The sequence below is a fragment of the Schistocerca gregaria genome, chromosome 1 (assembly GCF_023897955.1).
Source record: "Schistocerca gregaria isolate iqSchGreg1 chromosome 1, iqSchGreg1.2, whole genome shotgun sequence".
In the NCBI taxonomy this organism is placed as follows: domain Eukaryota; kingdom Metazoa; phylum Arthropoda; class Insecta; order Orthoptera; family Acrididae; genus Schistocerca; species Schistocerca gregaria.
The window spans coordinates 501,713,731-501,730,150 of record NC_064920.1 but is presented as its reverse complement, the minus strand read 5'-3'; the positions used below and the strand labels follow the sequence as shown (position 1 = coordinate 501,730,150).

Sequence of the window (16,420 nt, the reverse complement as noted above, 5' to 3'; positions counted from 1 at the left end):
CAGCTGTTGAAGCTGATTTATACAATGTCTCTAGATATTAGTGACAGTTAATGTATTTCTCATTAACTTTATCTCAAGAAATGTATGACGTATGATAAACATGTAATATTTTCCTTGCTGTGAATATGGTTTAAAACTGAAAGCGGTTGAAAAAAAATATTATAATAGACAGCATAGTGTCATGTATTTCTTGAAGTTATGTAGGGTGGTTGCTTTTCAACAAAAGATTCACTGGGCCGTTTGCTGCCAAGCCTCCCGCAGCCGCTACAATGTTTACACATGCAGGTCACTGTAATCAGCACTGTAGTCACAGGCAGTCTTGTGTCCATGTGACATCACACCTGTCTTCCTCTGCTGATGGGTACTTAAGTTGGCCCTCAGCCCCTCAATTGCCATTTTTTCTCCGGGCTCCAGATCAACCCCCAGCTGTCCTCAAGGCTATGCTACTGACCATAACACCTGCCATTGCTGCTACCTATCACAAAGTGCTGTCTTACACCTTCACCCTGATCATGAGCTGCTGAATGTCCATCAGATACTCTCACGCCAGGACCTGCCTTTCGATGCCTCATCCATGAGTTAACAGCCTCATGGTACAATGCTGCTGATCATGCATAGTACTTCCTGATTCATCACCACTTTTGAAAATTATGGATTTCATCATTGTGGGCACCCACTACAAGTAATCTAGATGGACTATTCAAATGTACTCAAGAGTGGACTTCCGTTCTCTCAAAGCTATACTGAGTTTAGTTCTAGGTTAATAAACAAAGAATGTTGTTGCAGCATGCGAATTCAGTCGCTACCAGTCAAAAAATTCAAGCTGAGGTTTTATCATAAACAAATCTGATGTGCCAAAAAACTATGAACAATTATCCAAGAACTTCACTGCAAAAAAATTACAGCCTCATAATACTAGTAAATACACAAATTATCTATACAATAGGATCCTGTTAATAAATCTGAAGAATCTGACTGGGCAAACACTGTCAAAAAATTGACGAGTCAGCAATTGTGAAGACTTACCATTTTAAGTTGCCTAACACTATGGGTATGCAATTCAATAATGAACTTCACAGTTTTTCCACTAAATACCCAAATACAATTAATATTGCAAGGTTAGGAAAGCACTCCTCTCAATAGGATGTATTGGAATTTGAATCCTGGTACGTAACACAGTTTTAGCGTATTACAAATTATTTATATTTACCTTGTTTTGATCAATTTTTCGAAGCAATTTCTTGATGTCTACTGGCCGCTTTATTATTTCATAATAGTGGGGGCACTCTTTCTTTGATGGTAATTTCACAAAAGGTTCACTGATATTTCGCCCATTTCTGGAATAGAGGTTGTCATTAAAAGTTGCTGAAGTGTAATTTATGGTGCATAATTCATGCCTCTCCCTAATTTCTTTCTATTAAAAATAAAATACGTACATCAGTAAATTTTATAAACATGTCTGCAGTCACACTGAATAAATTAATAATTGGCTTTTGGCTCACCAGCATGAAAAGACTGTCACATTCCAAATAAATATTGCAGGGTACATTTAAAAGTACTACAACAGTTTCACTAAGACAGGGAAAACATGGGTGAATCATGTCCTATCAATTTCAAACATTTCATATGAAGTATATAATTTTTAGTGAATGTCTGCAACATCTAATCTAACCAACAATCACCAATGTAAAAGTGGCAGAAGATCTGTGACATTCCAAGACGTACAGTATAACCCTGCTTTTACATTCCCAGAATTAACATTTTCCTGCCGTTTATGACATTTTTTATCGTTCACGTCAAATTTCCTATGACCACAATATTAATTTGCACCTGATTTTGTGTCAACATATTTATAATTTTCCCATGATTTACGCATTATGAAAAAAAAAAAAGGCCAAGAAACAAAATGACGCTGGCATGATGATCGCAGTCCAGTAGTGTTTAAAAATATGTAGTTAAGTTTCTTGACACCAGGGCACTTTGCGGATTTGAACCGGTATACATGTAAAAGTTGGAAAAATTTGTGCCGTTATCTACCACTGCTCCCAAGCACTACTTGGCGTAATGGCTGATGGGAGTAACTAAGTTCATTCGAATAAAGATATCATGACCATTCACAACCATTTCCAAACTCTCTACCATGCAAATGCAGTTTCGTAATTGTTGTGATTATCGTGACACCTTTGTCGAACCATATTTAGCATGTTTTAGCGTTTGGCCTATCGTAGTACTAGTTGACACCGTCATTCACACTGCATTGCTCAAATGTTTTTTAGTTTAAATCCATCACCGGCAACCTCCCCCCCCCCCCCCCCCCCTCACGCTGAGCAAAATGTGTTTCGAGAATTTATTCTCGTTGTCAGGTGCAGTATTTTTGAGCTATCTTTTGTGATGTTACACAAACAGTGAGAGTGATAGTCAGCATGTGTGTGGTTTTCTACATAACTGAGGAGGCACAGCACCTGATAACCTCAAAAAGATGACTACAGGGCTTGAGAGGCAGAATAACACACATGCAAACACCACACAAAATACTTATGTACATATTTGCACTTGACAACGAGAAAAATATCTCAAAACTCATTGTTAAGCATGAAAAAATACTAAGTGCAGTATTTCATTATTTAAATAATGAATAAACACTGATTATGACATTTGAAATTAAGTCAAAACGTTTCTACTTCCCAGACAGCTTTCAATTCCAGTTACATCAGCAGTTTTTACTACATAATAAACCTTTATTAGATAATAAAAAAAGTCCTTGACAAGTCTTTTGAACCTGTTATGTACATATATCATGTACAAAGTGCGAAAATGCAAGGGAGTATCCTATACATAACTTTTACAGCTTAAAACGTTATTTCCCACATTTTACACAATTTTTTTTTGAAGTCCCTTGAGAAATGTAAATGCGGGGTTTCACTGTATATGAGAGCTTACAGACAGGCAAATGGTAAAAACTGATGCATAAGGGAATGGTTGGTAAGTTATCAATATCTCCAAGCAGGAGGACAAAAATGACATATTTTAGGCTTGTTGTGCATAGTTTTGGAATAAGTCCCAAACAATCTAAGATTAAGCCACAAAGTAAGAGTCCACTGCCTCATAACAGAAAGCAACTGAAAGCATTTTAAAAACTATCTGAGCACTATATTAAGTTTGTAGAAGAGCACAACTTAAACAGAATCAAACCATTTGGCACAAGAAACAAACAGGGAATGGTACTGGATAACAAAGTTATTACATAATGATGATGTAAATAAAACAGAAAGAAACTTCCACATGGGAAAAATATATTAAAAACAAAGATTCCAAGACTTACCAAGCGGGAAAGCGCCGGCAGACAGGCACATGAACAAAACACACAAACACACACACAGAATTACGAGCTTTCGCAACTGGCAGTTGCTTCGTCAGGAAAGAGGGAAGGAGAGGGAAAAATGAAAGGATGTGGGTTTTAAGGGAGAGGGTAAGGAGTCATTCCAATCCCGGGAGCGGAAAGACTTCCCTTAGGGGAAAAAAAGGACAGGTGTACACTCGCACACACACACACACACATATCCATCCGCACATACGCATGTCTGTGTATGTGCGGATGGATATGTGTGTGTGTGTGTGTGTGTGTGTGTGTGTGTGTGTGTGTGTGTGTGTGTGCGAGTGTACACCTGTCCTTTTTTTCCCCTAAGGGAAGTCTTTCCGCTCCCGGGATTGGAATGACTCCTTACCCTCTCCCTTAAAACCCACATCCTTTCATTTTTCCCTCTCCTTCCCTCTTTCCTGACGAAGCAACTGCCAGTTGCGAAAGCTCGTAATTCTGTGTGTGTGTGTTTGTGTGTTTTGTTCATGTGCCTGTCTGCCGGCGCTTTCCCGCTTGGTAAGTCTTGGAATCTTTGTTTTTAATTTATTACATAATGACTATGATGTCCTCTTTTAATAAGACATGAAAATAGTACAACAATAAAACAATACTATGTTTTAAATAATAACACTAAGTAGTAGTAGTAGTAGTAGTAGTAGTAGTAGTAGTAGTAATAGTAATAATAATAATAATAATAACAACACTAAGTAGTAGTAGTAGTAGTAGTAGTAATAATAATAATAATAATAATAATAATAACAACACTAAGTAGTAGTAGTAGTTGTAGTAGTAGTGGCTTTTCCTATTTGGTCAAAAGCTGATTATAACCTAAAACCTGCGTAAAATAGTTTTTCCTGTCTTTATTATTCTTTTTGATAGGACATGGCATGGTGTGATGGTTTATTTTTGGATGACATCAGAGAAAACTATACTGTAAGCATATATGGGGATTCTGAATTTCCATGAACTTGATTACATTAATAATTCTGTTTTATATTCATCATCTTTGCAAGAAAAATCATTCGTGAGTCGTTAAGGGTTCTTATCAGTTAAAATGAGTATGGTGAATTAAATCTGCTTGCTTCCAGGAGCGGACAGATGTAAGTACACCATACGTTCATTGCAAAACTAGTGATTGTGGTGCCAAAACATTTTGAAATGTTGTGGTACAACTGATAATGAGCTTGAGGGAAGACAGTGGTCTCGTATGTCTTGGGAGGTGCCAGTAATCTCCATCAGCATAGCCCAAGGTTACAGTAGGCACCAAAAAAGTGTACTGACACAGGCTTTGTTCTACGAAAGTCAAAAGGGTCACCACTCCAAAGTGCTGGCTTGAGCACTGGCTCCTTGGGTGTGGAGGAATGTATGTAAAGCTGCTGCGCCACACCCAAGGGGGGTTTTCTTTTGGGCACCGACAGTCAGTGAGAGAGACTATGCACGCAACAGATGAAATGACACACACAAATGAAGTTATTGTTAAAATGCAGTATGTTTTCATTGTAAGAGGGCTTTAATGAATTTGAAGAATAGCAACAAAATTATGCAAAGCACAATGCATAACATGAATGAGCATTCTTTCACAAAGCAACAATGTATAATACATTGTACAAGATCACACGAAAATAGGGCAAACAACAATCCACAAGTTGTACAAGGTGGTATTAACAGGCAGAAGTTTCAAAGCAGGACCTACAGAATGACCCAAGGAAAGAAAAGGGGGGAGAGGGAGAGAGGGAGAGAGGGAGGGAGAGGGAGAGGGAGGGAGAGAGAGAGAGAGAGAGAGAGAGAGAGAGAGAGAGAGCTCTGTAAATGGAAGGCCTCTATGACAGAGAGCAGACAACACATAGCAGAAGACAATTATGGTGGTTGGTAGACAAAACCAAAACTTTACTTCTGTTGTCAGACCATAGGAAGTATGCAATGAAGTTACAAATTTCATACAACTAAAGGTATTTTATTATAAAATTATTATTACTACTATTATAATTGTTATTTGTTCACTGCTGCTGCTGCTGTCAACAAAAGTAACATAATAAACTTATAGCTTAAACAAACACAGTATTTGTTTGGTGTGAGAATGGTGCCTTCTCAAACTAATTATAGTCATATGGGTCACCCAGGTTGTTGCATCCAACTGAATCTACATAAACGAACAAGGCATGAAACAATAAGGAAGGGTTCCTGAGTTAAGTAATGACAAGACTTCTTTTCTTCTACACATTTTTATAGTGTTCAAACACAACAAAAATAATAATGACTATTGCATGTGTCACTTGTGCTAAGTACCCAACTCAACCCCCCCCCCCCCCCCCCCCGGAAAAACAACACACTAATACTTTCAATGGCATGCACACTTTTTAGTTGGCCCAATTACCCAGCTATACACTTTAGTTGCTTGCTGCAACAACAGCATACCATGAGGCTTTACAACATAGCTTTCATTTTTTGAAATACATCAATTTGCTACACTGGCTGTTGTCAGGATTAAACGATCCTTTTACTTTGGAGTGTTGGCTATGTAGTCATTCTCAAGGGCAAAGTATAAATTCACAAACACATGTACTTGGATTAGTCAATGTACTTGTCTGCATCATACAATTATGTTGACTGTAATGCAAGTATTTTGTTGAAGAGTATACTTTACGCTTGAGAATGGCTATGCAACCAAAACTAAGTAGTAGTAGTTAACAATATACAACAGCAGCCAGAGTGGCAAACTGATGTCATTCAAGAAATGTATCACAGCTGCTGACCCCACTGCAACTAAGATATTAGTAACTGTCATTTAAAGCCTTTTGGATACTTGCTGTTATTCTATGAGCAGCGGCATTAGATACCTAGCAGCAAGTGTTCTAAATACTTGCTTGCTGAAATACCAGCTGCTAGAATCAAACTATTCCTAGAATCAAACTATTCAGAGTATAGCACTTTGTGACCTGTTCCAAAGACAAAAGTAATGCTTTTGACTAACCGATCTGTGTAGTTCATGACAATGCCGAGGATGTTGTGCAGGCACTGTCTCAAGGCAGCTTGCTGGGGAGTGTCACAGGCATCAGCTCCCTGTTGGCTGCGCCGCTGTTTCTTGTGTATCACTGGGGTAACTTCTCGAGATGGTCCTGCAATTGCATCATCTCGTTCCACAGACTCTATTTCCTGTATTTCCACATGCTTTCTTTTGCGTGTCTTCTTCTTTATCGATGAATGCTGTCGCTCTAACTGTTCCTGTAGAGGATCTTCTCCATCCACATGTTCCTCTTCCTCACCTTCAATTGCCTGTTCAAATAAATAATTAGTTTAAAATGTTCAACAAATACTCATACCTATTATTGTATTTATTTAAATATTCATTTAATTTAATTATTAATCTGTAGGGGCAAAATGTAGCTGCTACATAGACAAGAAACACTGCCTGATGTTATATGAATAACATCTGCATATAATGAATGATTACTACAGTATAAGTAATAACTGTAGATCCACACAGGAGATCAGCTTTAAAGTACTAATAATGGGGAGGAGGTGTGGAAGATGACAGCTGAACTCTACTTATCATGAATCACCACATCATTCACACAAAATGTCAGGGGAAAGAATGAACAACTGAAATCGGAGTGGCTGCATTAGGCAATAAACCTAATTCAAAATCACACAAACAATATTTTCTGAACTCAATCTATTTTAGCAAACAAGAATAAGAACAAACACAGTCAAATGAACCTTGGGTATTTGTGCACAGCACAGAAGCAATAGGTAAGGATGAGGCCTTTACAGGCTTATTCAATTGAATTAAAAATATTATTGATGTTTGGATTGAACTGCCTAAAATAAGTACTTTTTATTGTAACAGATATTAGCATTCCATACATGCAGGGAGCATAAGAAGAATGATTACTTATATGCCACTGTGCATGCTGTTACTAATGTAATTTTATCTTCCTCATTTCCGCAGGAATGATACCAGATACTGAGTAGTATTGGAAGAATCAAACTTTTTTGCCTGCCAACCCAATTGGATCCCCCACATTTCCATTACTGGCCACTGCATGGCCAATTAGCTAGCTACATTGTTCTCCAGGCGTTGTGAATGTGTGAAAGTGCATCACTTGGGTTTTCCTACAGTGCTATGGATGTCTGCATGCATCCTGAGCCATTCACCTCACTCCTGCAGACGAGTTACTTCCATATCTCGGTGATAAAAAGATGTCGAGTATTTACAATACATATACGTGTCTTATTGTGTGCTATCATTTGCAAAAAATATTGTTTTGGTATCATGAATCGTTTATGATATGACGATTGTTATGACTACATGATTCGTGATGCACAAGGATGTGAATAGGCACATCACATGTGACCCTCCTTTAGATATAAAACCCAATAATTCGACTACAGAATGACGTATCCTCAATTTTAAATAAAATTTTGGTAGCTTATCTGTATTTTATTCAGTGCAATGTTTGAGCTAAAATCAACCAAATGCGAAAGTTTACGCAATGCATTTTTACCTCTGTGAACTCTTTAAAATTTCACACAATGTTTTACTTAATTTGATGCAGCGCAGTAAGTATGATGGGTAATGAAAAGAAATTCAGTTCTTTATCAACTGAAATATCAGACTGTAAGATGGGCAAAAATCAGTTCTTTTACTTAATAATTTTTGAAAAGTTGGATGATAAGTACTTCCTGTTGGCCAGAACGTTGTCTCTCAGCAGGCTCTAGCATTTGGCGAGCAGTGCAGCTATAATAAAAGCCCCCTCAGCACAGAACACAGAGAGCACATCTGTAGCAATGAAACAGTCAATCCAATGTCCTATGGATGCTACACATTTGACCACCACTTCAATATTGCATGGATAATTGTTCTGTATGTAACCTCTTTTCTATACATAATACAGTTTCTCAGTACCCTGGCAATAGATTTGAAGGCTGCTCTCTCCTAGAGAAACTGCCAAAAAATCAAAGACGGCATTCTAGTTAATTTGCAGCAGAGCTCCACGTGAACTAGAAGTGATGACAGTGGACAATAATGCAATTATAAAGGCAGCTGCAAACAACCTCCAAGAGGGCTTTCCTTCTATCCTCAACCTCACTTATCGTGCGTCCAATGGAAGGGAATAAAATGTCACACCTAACTGAGTAATGCCTGAAAAACTGAGCATATTGGGTTTTAATGTAATGTATGCACATGAAACAGGAATTGTACCAATTATGTTTGTCTTATCAATACATAAAAAACTTGGAAGCTATCAGGTACACTCTAATTATTGAATTATATCGGGGAAAGAACTGGTCCAAACATGAACCCTGTGGAATGTCCCAATTTACAGTTGGCCTTATGTGGTATAATTTTTGATGATCTCCAGAAAACTAGCAAGATGCTGCAGGATGGAAGATAAATGCGTTATGGGTAAGAAAATCAACTCTGCCTGTTGGAGGAAACCTAAAGCTGCATGGTGACAATATTTATGGAACTTGTTAGGTCTGCTACAGGCTTCAAAAATCCAGTTTAGGCTGGTTATGCATGGTAACTAAGTTACGAACTATTTTTGATAATTCATTAAAATTAACTTTACAATTTTAAAAATACACAAAATCTTATCTTTTAAATCTAAGAACTTCCAGTCTAGGCAAAAATTAATCTTATTTGCAGTAGTGTCAGAATGTATTTAAAAAAAATATGGTTATGCAAATGTCTATCTTGGCATATACTGTTGGTGAAAACCTCTTGGGTTTACAGGTGGGTGGCAGCATTAAAATACCATGACATCTTGAGAGATATCATAATCATCATTTTCGGATAAATTGTCGAGATATGGTTCAAATGACTCTGAGCACTATGGGACTTAACATCTATGGTCATCAGTCCCCTAGAACTTAGAACTACTTAAATCTAACTAACCGAAGGACATCACAGAACACCCAGTCATCACGAGGCAGAGAAAATCCCTGACCCCGAGTCGAGATATGCAGATGCTGTTATACAGGTATACCCCCCGCCAACTGGCCACAGGCAGTCAGGTACCATTCGACTGGTGAGCAGGAAGGAGGGTGAGGCTGCGGTGGTGAGGATAGCATTTGCATCTCTGCGTGAGCATTTCACTTGTGTCTTGCAAGTTGGATGGTGCTGACTGTGCTCTTGGCATACTGCCCACTATCGCAGGATTTCGAGTGGCATTCAAGTTGGCATCTTTTGTCTCTGTTGACTAGGTTCTCATGAGCCTGTACTTAAAAAGGATTCTTTTATGATGTTGTCCTAATAGCCAGGTACTTGAAAAAGCACCTTTAAGTTCTGTAGGTCAAAGGTGCGGTATTTCCGGATGCTATTGCAGATTTCTCTATCTGTTCCAGTCACACACGTCTGATGTGCCCCTCGCAGCATTTCAAAATACAGTGCCACTGCTGTTGGCCACAATCGCAGGCCACCTGATATGGGTCACAACATATTTACTTTTGCCTCTGTATACGGTTTCTGGGGCTTTTCACCTCCAATTAGCAGTCAGCCAGCATGAAATCAGCAGCTTCCCAATGTGTGTGACCTCTTCATGGGCTGATGAAAGTGGCTTGCACTGTATGACTATACATAAGTTACAAAACTTACTAATACTTAGGAGATTTTTCTTTTTTTTTTCTGGCAACCCTTCAGGATTTGGTCATTCACTATATATTCAAGGTTCACACTTACGTGGCCAACAGTACCCTGGGCAAACACAGTGCTGTATTTTGAAGTGGTGTGAGGAACACATCAGGCATGTGTGACTGAGGCAGATAGAGAAAACAGTGATATCACAGCATAGTATCAAAAAGACCACACCTTTGACTTTCAGAACATGAAGATACATTGCCGAGCAATCGGCTAATGGGACAGCATCATACAAGAACCCATCAAAATACAGGTTCATGAGAATCAGGTCAACAGCGATGAAGGATGCGAGCTAATTACGGCATGGAATCTTGCATTCGCAGTAATACGCTGAGGGTGCACCCAGTACTGTCCAATTCGCAAGATGTGTCTGGAATGCCCACACAGAGATGCGAACGGCGCACACGCTACCTCTGCCACTGCAGCCTCACCCACTGCCCAGCCGCACGCCAGACAGTCCCAGATACCCATAGTTAGGTGGAGGGAGGCACACCACTAGTACAAGTATTACAGCATCAACATATCTCGAAACTGCCGGAAGATGATGATTACGACACGTGTCAAAATGTCACAGTATTTTGACACTGCCATCCAGCTGGAACCCCGAAAGCTTTTCACCAAAAGAAAAATATGATTTTCCAATTTTTTGAAGATATTAGTATATTGTAAATTAATATTTTATATTAGTAATTATGAGCATTTTCAAAAGTAAAATTAAGAATAATGTTTCAAATATCATAAAAATAGAAACAAGAAAAATGCTGTGAGAAAGAAGTAAAAGTTCCACTTTTTTGAATAATTTTACGATTTCAAATTCCTTCTCAAAAAAATTCTCAATCTAGTTGTTCTTGTTGTGGTCTTCAGTCCTGAGACTGGTTTGATGCAGCTCTCCATGCTACTCTATCCTGTGCAAGCTTCTTCATCTCCCAGTACCTACTGCAACATACATCCATCTGAATCTGCTTTGTGTATTCATCTCTTGGTCTCCCTCTATGATTTTTACCCTCCACGCTGCCCTCCAATACTAAATTGGTGATCCCTTGATGCCTCAGAACATGTCCTACCAACCGACCCCTTCTTCTGTTCAAGTTGTGCCACGATCTTCTCTTCTCCCCAATCCTATTCAATACTTCCTCATTAGTTATGTGATGTACCCATCTAATCTTCAGCATTCTTCTGTAGCACCACATTTCGAAAGCTTCTATTCTTTTCTTGTCTAAACTATTTATCGTCCATGTTTCACTTCCACACATGGCTACACTCCATACAAATACTTTCAGAAAAGACTTCCTGACACTTAAATCTATACTCGATGTTAACAAATTTCTCTTCTTCAGAAACGCTTTCCTTGCCATTGCCAGTCTACACTTTATATCCTCTCTACTTCGACCATCATCAGTTATTTTGCTCCCCAAATAGCAAAACTCTATTACTACTTTAAGTGTCTCATTTCCTAATCTAATTCCCTCAGCATCACCCGACTTAATTAGACTACATTCCATTATCCTTGTTTTGTTTTTGTTGATGTTCATCTTATATCCTCCTTTCAAGACACTGTCCATTCCATTTAACTGCTCTTCCAAGTCCTTTGCTGTCTCTGATAGAATTACAATGTCATCGGTGAACCTGAAAGTTTTTATTTCTTCTCCATGGATTTTAATACCTACTCCGAATTTTTCTTTTGTTTCCTTTACTGCTTGCTCAATATACAGATTGAATAACATAGGGGAGAGGCTACAACCCTGTCGCACTCCCTTCCCAACCACTGCTTACCTTTCATGCCCCTCGACTCTTATAACTGCCATCTGGTTTCTGTACAAATTGTAAATAGCCTTTCGCTCCCTGTATTTTACCTCTGCCACCTTTAGAATTTGAAAGAGAGTATTCCAGTCAACATTGTCAAAAGCTTTCTCTAAGTCTACAAATGCTAGAAACGTAGGTTTGCCTTTCCTTAATCTTTCTTCTAAAATAAGTCGTAAGGTCAGTATTGCCTCACATGTTCCAATATTTCTACGGAATCCAAACTGATCTTCCCCGATGTCGGCTTCTACCAGTTTTTCCATTCGTCTGTAAAGAATTCGCATTAGTATTTTGCAGCTATGGCTTATTAAACTGACTGTTCGGTAATTTTCACATCTGTCAACACCTGCTTTTTTGGGATTGGAATTATTATATTCTTCTTGAAGTCTGAGGGTATTTCGCCTGTTTCATACATCTTGCTCAACAGATGGTAGAGTTTTGTCAGGACTGGCTCTCCCATGGCCGTCAGTAATTCCAATGGAATGTTGTCTACTTCGGGGGCCTCGTTTCGACTCAGGTCTTTCAGTGCTCTGTCAAACTCTTCACACAGTATCGTATCTCCCATTTCATCTTTATCTACATCCTCTTCCATTTCCATAATATTGTCCTCAAGTACATCGCCCTAGTATAGACCCTCTATATACTCCTTCCACCTTTCTGCTTTCCCTTCTTTGCTTAGAACTGGGTTTCCATCTGAGCTCTTCACATTCATACAAGTGGTTCTCTTTTCTCCAAAGGTCTCTTTATTTTCCTATAGGCTGTATCTATCTTACCCCTAGTGAGATAAGCCTCTACATCCTTACATTTATCCTCTAGCTATCCGTGCTTAGCCATTTTGCACTTCCTGTCGATCTCATTTTTGAGACATTTGTATTCCTTTTTGCCTGCTTCATTTACTGCAGTTTTATATTTTCTCCTTTCATCAATTAAATTCAATATTTCTTCTGTTACCCAAGGATTTCTACTAGCCCTCGTCTTTTTACCTACTTGATCCTCTGCTGCCTTCACTACTTCATCCCTCAAAGCTACCCATTCTTCTTCTACTGTATTTCTTTCCCCCATTCCTGACAATTGTTCCCTTATGCTCTCCCTGAAACTCTGTACAACCTCTGGTTCTTTCAGTTTATCCAGGTCCCTTCTCCTTAAATTCCCACCTTTTTGCAGTTTCTTCAGTTTTAATCTACAGGTCATAACCAATAGATTGTGGTCAGAGTCAACATCTGCCCCTGGAAATGTCTTACAATTTAAAACCTGGTTCCTAAATCTCTGTCTTACCATTATATAATCTATCAGATACCTTTTAGTATCTCCAGGGTGAACTTCACCAATTCCCACTATAACTAACTTTAACCTGTCCATTTCCCTTTTTAAATTTTCTAACCTACCTGCCCGATTAAGGGATCTGACATTCCATGCTCCGATCTGTAGAACGCCAGTTTTCTTTCTCCTGATAACGACATCCTCTTGAGTAGTCCCTGGCCTGAGATCCGAATGGGGGACTATTTTACCTCCGGAATATTTTACCCAAGAGGATGCCATCATCATTTAATCATACAGTAAAGCTGCATCTAGTACAAATGTATTTTACATATCAAATCTTTAGTCTGCAATATTTGCCAAAGTAAAGCTTAAAATATGTAAAACATATCATGAAAAGATGAACGACAGGTACATTATACACTACATATTTAGTTTCTTTCTCTAGCATTAACAACATACAGATCTGTGTTTCTCATCCAACACACCCACTTGAAAAGATAAGAATGAATTATAGAGTATGATAAGCTATAACGTGTATTAAAAAAAAAATCACCCACTTATGATCGCTGCATAAAATGTAACTTGTTTTCAAAAGTTTGGCAACTAATAATGGAGGAAAATACTTCTACAACTTGATAAAAAGATAGGACATAACCATGAGAAAATGACATGCAGACGAGTGCCATATATTTTTGTACATCTCTTTATGGTATGTCAACAAAATAAATTCTGGTAAGGCCAAATCAGGACAAAAAAACTGGTAATTAAAATTATATTACAATGAAATAGCTTAAATATAATCTGGAAAATACAGAGTCAACTAGCACACATATTACATTTTGAGAATTTCATTGACTGAATCCATCCTGGTATATGATCCGAGTTTAGGGAGAAGAGTTATACTTTAAGGTAACACACAACAATGTGTTTGACATTTTGCTGATTTAAAATCCAGTTTCCACTTTATTCCTGTGTATCAGAATCTTTAATTTGGTGTAATTTATTCTGTCATTTTCTACTGTTCCATAACTACAACAAATTATTGGAAAGATTTAGTTATACCTACATATATCTTGGAAGTATTTTCTTGAGGTATTTATTTTGAGTGTAGCCTGCACCACCCACAATTTCTATTTGGAAAAACACTTTCCAACAGTGCAGCTGTGTTGGAGAAGTTGAAGACTGAAATGGAAGAGTGAAACAACCCTTTGGCATGTTATTCAAAAATTGGGTTTCAGATACACGAGGTTCAACAAAAAACTTGTGCTGATGCAGAATAATGAAGTAGCAGATAAAAGAAGTGAGTTCTTGCAGGAAATAAGACACTTGGATAGTACTGGATAGACTATTTATTATAGTGATGAGAGATGGTGTGGTGCAAATCATTCCAGAAAGTTTTATTAGCAGGAACAAAAAAAAAAAAATGGCTTTTGTATCAGAAAATATATACAATTGTCACAGAGGAAGTGCTCAGAAGTGGAATGGCTGGAAAGGAGGAACTCAAACATTGTCCAGTCCTGGAAAAAGGATTATAATGTGCCACACTGGGAACAAAAATGAGTTCATGCAAAATGCTGTCTTATGTTTTATTGGGCAAAAGGTGTTCATGACTTAACAATGACTGCTGTAATGCACATCTGTTGTTTACTGTTGTTAATTCAAGGTGCCTCTGTAGTTACTGCATTGACATTGCTTATACACCAGGAATAAAATCAATCTCTGGACTTTTTGGACATACAGGATATGTTCCCTCTCCACCAGGAACCAGCATCCAATAAAATCAATCTCTGAACTTTTTGCACATACATGATATGTTCTACCTCAATCAGGAACCAGCATCCGGGTAAGCTCAGTGCATACTGAGACTGAATTAACAAGCACTGATCCTAAGTGTCATCTGATACTCCAAATTGTGCCCAAGAGCTGTCAGTGGATCATTTGGCTGAAAAACTAACATCAACCTGTCACCACATGCACATTTGACTGCATAACTGGAGAACATGTTTCTGAGCGCAACACAGCAGACATCAGTAGTTAAAGATTCAAGACATCATGATCCTTGGAACTACACCAGCTTCTCTAAACTATATGGGTCACAATTATCTCTCCAGCTCATTGTTTAGTCTGGCAAAACAGTCTGCTAGTGCCAGTCCAGTCCTCCTTCCAGCTTTGCCTCCCTTGTACTCTCCCCACTTTTTACCATTTTCTATTCAGGTCCAATCTCTCTCTCTCTTCTTAGCAATGTCTCTCTCTTCTTAGGTAGATAGCTTCCATGTCCCTAGGACCTCCTACCTCCACTGTGGTCTGGCATTGTTTTTATCTAATATCGCATTTTATAATGATCTCCTGATCAAAACCTACTGCCTTTTCCTCGTAAATAATGAAAGCTCCACTACTAACACTAGTAGCCAGACATTTGAGGCTGCTGCAGTGCTACTGCCATATGGTGGAGAGCTGTCATTTCCCTTCTCCAGTCTTCTTATTTTGATTTTTTCTTGGTACCTCCTCCCTCTTTTCAAAATGTGAAATTGCTGCGGTAATGTCAAACAAACTATATGGGAAAGATTGGTTCTACAAACCATATCAAGGGAAATGCTCTGACATGCATCCCATTTAAACATTTTATTTCATATTGAGAATTTATTCTACATGAATGTCATGATATAATATGAGGGTAGTTTGAAAAGTTCTTGGAACGGAATAGAAAAAAAAAAGTACTTACATCACTGAAACTTTTTTTTATTTTTCAATGTAGTCTCCTAGTAGATTAAAGCACTTGATCCATTGATGTTCCAGTGCCTTTATCCCATCTCAAAAATGAGTTTCTCCAGGCCTGCAAATTCGTTGTAAACTCCAGCTATCAATTCTTCGCTTGAAGCAAATCTTTGTCCACCAAGAAAAATTTTCAGTTTTGTGAAGAGATGGAAGTTGAAGGAGTCATACCGGGAGAATAAGGCAAGTGTGGCAACAATTCATATCTTAGTTAATGTAATTTTGCCATGGCAACAGGACATGTGTGCGGGCACATGTTACGAGTTGCGGCACCAATCTTGCACATAATTTTTTCAATTCTAACTCTTCAGTTAAAATGATGTAAATAAAATAGAAAGAAACTTCCACATGGAAATATGTCTGCTTGTGTCTGTGTATGTGCGGATGGATATATGTGTGTGTGTGTGTGTGTGTGTGTGTGTGTGTGTGTGTGTGTGTGTGTGTGTGTGTGTGCGCGCGAGTGTACACCTGTCCTTTTTTTTCCCCTAAGGGAAGTCTTTCCGCTCCCGGGATTGGAATGACTCCTTACCCTCTTCCTTAAAACCCACATCCTTTCGTCTTTCCCTCTCCTTCCTGAAGAAGCAACCATC

At 38.4% G+C, this 16,420-nt stretch overlaps 1 protein-coding gene across 3 annotated transcripts in view; it reads right to left on the bottom strand.

The window, feature by feature from the left end:
* LOC126354066 (ATP-dependent helicase brm-like) overlaps positions 1 to 16,420 on the bottom strand; it is a 203,153-nt gene that overhangs the window by 13,806 nt on the left and 172,927 nt on the right. For all 3 annotated transcript variants that reach the window (XM_050003445.1, XM_050003454.1, XM_050003438.1), the window contains exons 23-24: positions 6,330 to 6,631; positions 1,211 to 1,337 (exon numbers count right to left, since the gene is read on the bottom strand). In XM_050003445.1, the coding sequence (XP_049859402.1) occupies positions 1,211 to 1,337; positions 6,330 to 6,631 (429 nt within the window). The remainder of the gene's footprint in view (positions 1 to 1,210; positions 1,338 to 6,329; positions 6,632 to 16,420) is intronic.